At 30.5% G+C, this 9807-nt stretch overlaps 1 protein-coding gene across 5 annotated transcripts in view; it reads left to right on the forward strand.

Moving 5' to 3' along the window:
- LOC117904330 (ABC transporter C family member 10-like) overlaps positions 1-3869 on the forward strand; it is a 43205-nt gene extending 39336 nt beyond the window's left edge. For 4 of the 5 annotated variants that reach the window (XM_034816902.1, XM_034816911.1, XM_034816893.1 and 1 more), the window contains exons 6-11: positions 2-166; positions 310-604; positions 2123-2337; positions 2433-2738; positions 3099-3474; positions 3560-3869. In XM_034816902.1, the coding sequence (XP_034672793.1) occupies positions 2-166; positions 310-604; positions 2123-2337; positions 2433-2738; positions 3099-3474; positions 3560-3687 (1485 nt within the window). In that variant the 3' untranslated portion in view covers positions 3688-3869. The remainder of the gene's footprint in view (position 1; positions 167-309; positions 605-2122; positions 2338-2432; positions 2739-3098; positions 3475-3559) is intronic. The other variant, XM_034816922.1, reaches the window with a different exon arrangement.
- The last annotated feature ends 5938 nt before the right edge of the window (positions 3870-9807 follow it).

The raw sequence follows: 9807 nt of genomic DNA on the forward strand, positions 1-9807 counted from the left end.
GGTATCTTCTGATTTGAGTGCAGTTGACCTTGATGTGGCCTTCAAATTCACTTTTGCTGTTGGGGCAGCTATGAATGCTTATGCCAGTTTTGGAGTGTTGGCTATTCTTGCCTGGGAACTTGTGTTTGTCATTTTACCAACAATTTATCTAAGTATACTCATCCAGGTAATACACTACTGTATGATGTTTACATGGATGTAGCAGAGGCAGCTGCTTCCCTCCTCATATAGGGTCTTGCTTGTAAGATATTTTGTGCTTCTCTTGGCTTCTTAGCAATTGATCATGTCTGTTTTCATTTTAACAACCAGAGGTACTACTTTGCTGCTGGAAAAGAGTTGATGCGAATCAATGGCACAACCAAGTCTTTTGTTGCAAGCCATCTTGCTGAGTCCATTACTGGAGCTATGACAATTAGAGCTTTCCGGGAGGAAGATAGACACTTTTCAAAGAATTTGGACTTCATTGACATGAATGCAAGTCCATTCTTCTATAGTTTCACAGCAAATGAGTGGTTGATCCAACGCCTTGAAATACTATGTGCAATCGTTCTCTCATCTTCAGCCCTTGCCCTAACTTTGATTCACACAAGTGCTTCTAAAGCTGGTAGGTGTTTTTCATCTCAAATATACAATTGTTTCTCACCAGTTTATACAGCTCAATTACATTTGAATTTGTTAGTTTGCTTGAGCATTCCTAACTATCAATTCTCTAAGATCAAATCATAAATTCATTCCCCCACAAGTACCATTTGAATCACAATCTTGGTTTAATTACAAGTATCCTATCCAGCCATTTCACCTGATAGTAAGACAAGTCACCATTCAACATGTGAGATTTTGATCTATTTTATGAATTCTACCCATGTAACATTCAGCCTTCCCCTCACCCTATTGCATTCTTAACTTGCAGCAACTTCAAGCTTTTTCTCATAGAAGCCACCCAGATCACTGGCCTTACCTGAACTAGCATGCCCAATATCATCTTGAGAGCTGCAATTTTTCTTTCCATCTCCAAAAGAAAAACACCAAAAATACTCTTTATCATTTTTCTTTCCCAGAGGGTTCCATGAGGGTACCAAACTGCTAAGTCAAGACACTATCAAAATTACAGGTCCTTCCTATCCCTAACTTTGCATGCTCCACTATCCATTAGTTGATGCAACAAACTAGGCAAAATCCAAGATAGCTTGAATGTACTCAAAGAGGCTAACTATATGACCAATGAGAATAAATTAGAAGGTCCATGCCATAACCTTCATTGTCATTGCAGTTGCTTAAAACTCTCTCTTTGCTCCAATTTCAACAGTTTAACATCCTAGAAGTTTATAACATGTTTAGCCTAAGGGGGCTTGTGCAACTTTGAGAATAGTAATTGACCATGTGAATTTTGATCCTCACAAGAGGATAATATTAGGATTTTTCAGTAGGTAAGATCTACAACCAGAAAATGATAAATATGAAGTGTCTGATTGAGGGCACAAATAGTAAATTCTCCAAAAGGATCAAAACCTCAAGACAAAAAATGTTTTTCTGTTGCCTGCTATGACTGCTTGCTAGCTAGCATATGTTTTTAACGGAAAAAGAAGGAGATGAACAACCGAGGGCCTCCGCTAAATTTTCATATTTCTCACTGGAAAAAAGGAACTTCAAAAGGATGAAATATTTAGAGGCAATTCAGTGATGACCTATAATCCAATAAAAATAACCAACATTAAATCAGAAAGTTACCTATCTTAGTTTCCTACTTGACCTTGAGTAGAGTGAAACGAATACAAGATGGGGCTTTGTAGATCATGAAACAATAGCTGCCCTGTTGGTAGTAATAAAAAATCACTGTAATCAACCCATTTTAGCTCCAACTTTCTCAACATCATAACTAGAAACTTGGGTTATATCAAGAACAAAGTGAGCTAAATAGCCCACCATTCTTACAAAATAATCATAGAAACAGATCAGTGCATAATCTAATAGAAAAACCCTTCTACTAACTTCCTACATGCACAGTATTTGATATTCAAAAATAACTTGGTCAATTTGATATTTAAAGAAATCTTAGTAATAGACAACCATTTATGGAATTATTGTCTAACGAGCATTTTCGTTGTGAATGTTCTGATGGCAGGATTTATTGGAATGGCATTGTCATATGGTCTTTCAGTGAATGTATTCCTCGTATTTTCTGTCCAAAGCCAGTGCCTTTTAGCAAATATGATTGTTTCTGTTGAAAGATTAGAACAGTTCATGAATATTCCTAGCGAAGCCCCTGCCGTCATAGAGAGCAATCAACCACCACTCAGTTGGCCTGCTATTGGTGAAGTGGAAATTTATGATTTGAAGGTAAACGTGAAATCAGTAAGAATTTGGGAATCTGTCTGTTCTACAACTTCAAGATTCATAGATATTAATATAGTAGATGAAATGACATTGAGCAGGTTAAGTATCGGCCCAATGCTCCTTTAGTTCTTCAAGGAATTAGTTGCAAATTTGGAGGAGGACAGAAAATTGGGATCGTTGGCCGGACTGGTAGTGGAAAGACAACACTTATCAGCACTTTGTTTCGCTTGGTAGAGCCTACAGAGGGACAGATAATTATAGATGGCATAAATATTTCCACAATTGGGGTTCATGATCTCAGATCACGTCTTGGGATCATTCCACAAGAACCAACTCTTTTTAGCGGATCTGTAAGATACAATCTTGACCCTTTATCACTGCATACTGATGAGGAAATATGGGAGGTGAGTTTCCTATTAATTTGTTGTGGTTGCTAATTTTAGGATTCAATCATGATATGATACAGATTCCTAAAAGATACTGCCAGTGATATGAAGCAGGCCTCACTCTTAAGTGCATAGACATGGCTGTTTCTACACTATCAAACTAATTAAACGCTGTTAAATTTTGTACTCCCTTGATCTAGCTCCTGATATTCTGTGTTTTGGAAGCCAAAGATGTTTTAGAATGCTGTTAAATACCTCCTAATTTTCTTTCCATACCAAATGTTTGTCGTGGTAGTGCCTTGAAAAAGAACAGATTCCTAATAAGGTAAATTTACTTCATATCCTACACTAAGATTGTTTCTCATGAATGTGTGAAAGGTTCTGGAAAAATGTCAACTTCGAGGGGCTGTTCAAGAGAAAGAAGAGGGTCTGGACTCCTTAGGTATGAAGCATAATACACACAGGTACCATTCTTTGGACTCAAAAACTCTTGCTAACAATCTCTCCCCTACAGTTGTACAAGACGGATCAAATTGGAGCATGGGCCAGCGACAATTATTCTGTTTGGGACGTGCTCTACTGAAGAGAAGTCGGATACTAGTGCTCGATGAAGCCACAGCATCCATTGACAATGCGACAGACTCCATTCTCCAGAAGACGATAAGGACAGAATTTGCAGACTGCACTGTAATAACAGTAGCCCACAGAATCCCAACCGTGATGGACTGCACAATGGTGCTTGCTATCAGAGATGGTGAGTTTCTATGAAGGAACATTTCATTCTAGTTGGGATCAATCGAGTAAAACCATTCAAATGACTTGCGCTTCTGCTTCTGTAGGAAAATTGGTAGAGTATGATGAGCCAATGAAGCTGATAAAGAAGGAGGGATCGCTGTTTGGCCAGCTTGTCAAGGAGTACTGGTCTCGCTCTTCAAATGGCGGAAACACCTCCGAAGATTGGCTCTGAAACTTAAACAAGTTTTGAAATCTAATAGTATGCTTTTTCAGTATGAGGAATTGGGGTTTCGATTTGTTGTTCTACCTACTAGATAGTATCAGTAAGGAATAATAAATTGCATTTCAAAACATCGTCTTCTTCAGATTGTTAGGATAGATGATTTTCCAACAAAAGCTTTCGCTTCAATCTCACAATTCCAATGTTCGTAAGAAGTCCCAATGACCTAAGTTGGAAGGTTTCTAAAAAACATCATTATGCAATTACCAAAAAAAAGAAGCAACTACTCATAAGAAACTTCTCCATCTCTCAAACAGAATTCAAATCATACCATTTCACATATTAGATTAAATTGAGAAATCATACATCTAAAAAAGAAAAAGAATTCAAAGCGCAAAAAATATTTGAAAAGATGGAAATATTTCGACCATATCAGCTGAGTTCAATTCATCAAGAAAGAAAATCGAGTGGAAAAGAGAAGAAAACTGAAAGAACTTACCACACAGCTTTCGTCTTCTCTGCTGAAGAGAAAAGCAGATCCTTATGCGTCTTTTTGACAGTGTCCTGTGCACTGCGGGTTGCAGACTAATCAACCGCATGCGATTCGAGTCCTTGCCACAAAACGCTGCGTTTTATGATGACTTGTTTCAAAAAGAGAAAAAAAATGAAGAGAGAAGAGAAAATTGCCCGTACGGCTGCACCAATGTCACGGTCATGAAACGATGACGTTTTATATCAATGTCCAAAAAATATGGGTGCCTACAGTTTTAAAACCGTTCTAAATTATTTTAAGAAATAAATTATATTTAATAATTAAATGCAAGATATTTTCAACTTGAATTAATAATTGTTATATATAAATATATTATTTATAGGGAGGTAATATATAATAATTTATTGTAATTCGTTTTCTTTATTTATAACCCTTATACATAATAATTTTTATTTTTATATATAATTTTTATAATTTTATATTAAGAATAAAATTAATAGGCAAAGTTTGTGTTTTGCACTGAGTATTTAAATAAAAAAATAAATAAATAAAGAGGACCCAAAGATCATCATAAGATGATAAGATTAATAATTTTGTAGCGCCAAATGTTTGGTATCTAAGAAAATATTCCCTCGTAAGGGGAGGAAATACTTTGTCCTTACCATCATTAATATTGCCTTTGTCATGATTAACATCTCCCCTATTCTTTCCCTTTATAATTTGGATATTTAGGCTATTTTTTATTCCCTAAGGAGGTGTTGATACGGAATAGGGAATGGAAATAATATTTTGTTTCATTTTCTATTTTTTAGTGGAATAGAATGAATTTGATGATTTCATTTCTAACATTTGGATGAACTTAGAAATGCAAGATTGGAATGATTATTCGTTTCCATTCCAATGTTTGATAATAATAGGAATGGAAATGAAAAAGAAATAAATTTACAATAATATCCTTACATATAATTTAAAATATTTTTTTATTTTTACTTTTATTTTAAAAAAAATAAAATTGAGAGGTTTTTGTTATTAAATAATAAGACTAAAAAATATATATATACTCAATAAATAAAAAATTAACCATAAAAAATCATATAACCCTAATGCACAAATATTCGATTATTATTTTTATTAAAAATTTGAATAATTTGTCATGCTTAAGTAGTTATAAAATTATATTTTTCAAAAAAAAAATTTATTTATTATTATATTTAAATTCTCAAAGCTAGCAAATGTTTTTCCTATTTTCAAAAGAGGAAATAAAAGAATTCAAATTTATTCTAATTTTCAACAAGTATCATATCCGATAAAATCCATAACCTTAAAAAATTTTAAATATTGTTTTTTTTATCAAAATTTTAAATAATTTGTCATGGAAAAAAAGCTATAGAATTATATTTTACTAAGAAAAAAAAAGAGAAAAAAAATATAAGAACATATAAATTGTCAAAGCTACCAAATACTTATTTCTTATTTGCAAAAAAGGAAATAAAAAAACATAAACTTCATTCTAGTTCTCAAATAAGTACCATATCTACTAAAATCTACAACTAGTATATCCTCCAAAATTGATTTTTTGCAGCAAACAATGACGAATCCTAGATTTAACAATCAAAATGAACATCCAAAACCCTATAAATTAGAAATTGATTTTTTTTTTTTTTTAAATATCGTGGAAGGTTTAATTGATTCAATTTGGAAGAATCACCTGTTGCAGAGAATTGGATGATGAGTGGGTCTCTAGCTTTGCAAAGAAGATAAGAAGTGGATGATGAATGAATCTCTATCTTTACAAAGAAGATAAACATCGGGTTTTAAGAACAAGATAAGAGGGTAAAATAGTAATTTAGGTTATTTTATATTATCAAATAAGTTTAATGAATCAGAATACCACCCACTTTTAATGAATGCAAATCCGACTCATAAGTTGATTTGATTTCTACCGGAATAATTTTTTATTTTATTTCCGTCTTCTTAACATTTATCCAAACATAGGAATAAGGGAGAAAAAGAATGAGATGTCTATTCTCACTCCCTATTCCCGTGTACCAAACACCCCCTAAAAGTTATAAGGAAAGTGAAAAAAAAAAAAAAATTTATTTATTCATGTTTGATTTTATTATAAAAAAAAATTGATTTTTAATTAACTTGCATTATTGTGTATTATTGAAGAGCCTTTTTGAAAATTGTTCTTTGCCTATTGGTCTTGCAAAGATCAAATAATTTAAAAATATATAATTTTTTAATTAACTTTAATTATATTTAATTTACTTTCGTATTTAAAAAAAAAAATTCCCCAATGTCGGTTTTCTCTCTTTTTAATACTTTATTGGAATCAAATATGAGTAAATTTCATCGCTACATTTAAAGATTAGGTAAATAAGTTCTTTTAATAATATTTTCTAGTCACCGAAAATAAAATTTAAAAATCCTACTTCACTAGCGAACTAAATATATTCATGGGATTATAATATCCCATCTAAAAATATATTTTCTAATCTCATTTTTAATCTTACAAAAACCAAATATTTTAACATTATTATTTTATACCTTGTCCCACTATTTTATATCATAATCCTTTTATACATTTGTACCTTCTTCTTTAATGTTCATATACTTATTCAATGATTTAAGTATAATATACTTTAAAATATTATGGTTGGTTCCCAAAAAAAAAAATATTAACAAAGATGATTTCCTCATATTTCATTTTATAATAAGAAATGTGAAAAAATCAAATATAATTAAAATCAGTTAAAAATTTATATATTTTAAAATTATTTAATCTTTATATAAAAAATTTAAAGTAAAGTAACGTAAACAAAATAATTTAGTAGCTTTTTAAAATCTATATTTTATTTTTTATTTTTCTAAAGTTTATTAGTCTAGGATTTTGTAAAGTTAGAATGGTAAAAAATCCAGCTGCGTGGTATCATGACCTTGATTGGTAGACATAGGAGGCATAGTCTTTCTCAATGTATGGATGAATATGAAAGGTCGAGGTCCACAATTTAATTTAGCACACGGTTGAAAAGATTCAACCAAATTTAAAAGAAATTTTTAAAAGGAATGAAATGATTCAAAATTTGTCCTCATCCACATATCCCTTTTAAAAGATAAAGGTATTTTTATTAAAAATGAGTATTTTAAAATTGAGAATTATTTAATCCTTTTACTATAATTTTTTTATTGAAAATAAAGTCAGCGTTACTATTAAAAAAGAGAGATTTTTCTAAGTGAATGTGTGAAAAAAACAAAAGAAACACTCTTCACTCAAAAATTATTTCAGAAAACTTTCTTAGGGGAAACCTTTCTTTCTTTCTTTCTTTCTTTTTATTATTTTTATTATTTTTATTATTTTTTATCCTAATTTAATCACTCAAATAAATTTAAAATAAAATAAACCATTATATTTTTAAATTTATTTTATCTTTTACATATAAAAAATTAAATGGATTTGAAGAAAAAAAAAATCTATTAATTGTCGTGGCTCATATCGAAGGAAAGACATTTATGAAAAAAAAAACGGGCAAATGCAGGAGTGGAATGATAACATTCGTCATTTAAGTTTGTATTTTTATTGTTTAGGGTGAATGATAGGTTAGAAGTGTAGGCGTATTTTTATTGTTTAGGGTGAATGATAGGTTGGGGGTGTTGGCGTATCGTTCAGGGTAATTTTGAAATTTCATTATTTAAGGGTTAGTATAAATATCCTAATATATAATCCTAATTTGACATATAATAAAAGTCTTCTTCTTTATTCCCATAGACAATCCATTGAACCACATTAAATCTGTGTGTTTCTTTTGTTTTTCTTTAATTTCTTCATCAAGAATTGCACGAAGATCAACATTAATTTAAAAAAAAAAATCCTTTTTTTCCTCAAATTTTTTAAGGAATTAAACATAGAGTAAGAGTTAATTTAATTATATATATTAAGGGTTAAAACTGAAAGCTTTGAGAAGATAATCAATATCTTAAAATTTTCAACTAATTAAGAGCTGAGCATGTGTGGATGTATTCGAAGTATTACTCAGAGCATTTGACAACAGTGATTATAGGAAGTGTTTATAATATTTTTAATATTTGAAAAATAAATTTTTTTAAATATTATAAATGTTAAAAACGCTTTTTACAATTATTACCAACATTACTCTCAATTCGTACCACCTTATGTATGTAGACTTCAGAATAGAAAATGTTTCCCTACACAAAAATAGGGGTTTGGTAAACAACCGTCATTTCATTAACTAAATCAATTAATGATTTGTTCAGAATTCATGTTATAAAATTATAAAGAGTTGATCCACATCTGGTTTTTATATTTTATTTTTGAAATACAAGAGTCTAATAATATATTAAGCTACAACTTAAACCAAAAGTATAAGTTATTCATCAATTGTATAATAATGTGTACCAACCTTTAGTTTCAGAAGCTGACGCCAGTTTAAAAGCTTACAGCTTGTTTAAAAATTGTTTTTTAAAAATAAAAAAATATTTTTCAGACTCAAAAAATACAAGTTTGGTGATTTATTAAAATATTCTTTTATGGGGTTGTTATAGTATTTTTTTATAACATATTTTTAATTATTTTAATTTATTTTTGGGATTTGTTTTAAGAAATATTTATACAAATATGAGAATGGTTTAAAATAAAACATTGTAAATAAAAATTATTTTTAAGAAATATTTGAAAAAGTAAAAAATAGATTCAAAATGATTCAAATTTTTAATTTTTTTTTTATAAAAAATCCTTAAAATGTTTTTGAAAATGAGTTTTTAGAAAATCGTTTTAAAAACTTAAATTATTAAGTAGTAGGCGTAGGGTTGCGCTAAGAGACTTCTGATAGTATTTATTACATTAGTTGAAGTTTTAATGTCATATTTTAATATATCCCTTTCCCCTTTAATAAAAAATCACTGGCACTTTAACACAGACTTGATAATCTTCTCTCTTAACAACTAACAACTAACAACTAACAACTAACAACTACATCGCGAAAAAAGAGAACAACTCACTTTGTCATTTCAGTGAAACAACACATTTATATCATGCAAGAAAACAGAGCAGCGAGGTGTAGAAGAGGGTGAAAAGAACACCCATGATTTGATGAGGCAGAGCCACGGAGTGAGATTCTGAATGACCTATGCTCATTAAAAAATGAAAAGAAACCAAAAAAAAAAAAAAAAAAAATGAATGATTAGATGAGGCATGTTGAGATTCTGGATGGCCCATGCTGGTTTTTACCTATATGGATTTTGTAGCTCTTCTTCAGCATGATATTTTCTCCACCCACATGTTCTGTGTTTTCTATAATTGGTACAAGATGGTTTCTACTCTCTGAAGCGGTTCCATCTTTCTGTTTGTTTCTTCATTAATTGCTTCGAATTCTTGGGTCATTGATCTGATGCTTCTTTTCCTTCTGGGCTGACTCAGTGCATTGTCAGTATTAATTTTCTACTATTTTCCTCTTCTGGGTTAGGTTTTTCTACCTTGAATGCTCAACTCTTAGTTCAGTATTTGGAATTCGGATTGACATTTTAGCTGTGTGTCTATCAGCATCAAGGTTTCATTATTTAGATTTTGTATGCATGATTGAAAAACTACACTGGCATTATCTTCTGCGAACTTGTTTCTT

Source organism: Vitis riparia, chromosome 2, assembly GCF_004353265.1.
Source record: "Vitis riparia cultivar Riparia Gloire de Montpellier isolate 1030 chromosome 2, EGFV_Vit.rip_1.0, whole genome shotgun sequence".
NCBI classification, from domain to species: domain Eukaryota; kingdom Viridiplantae; phylum Streptophyta; class Magnoliopsida; order Vitales; family Vitaceae; genus Vitis; species Vitis riparia.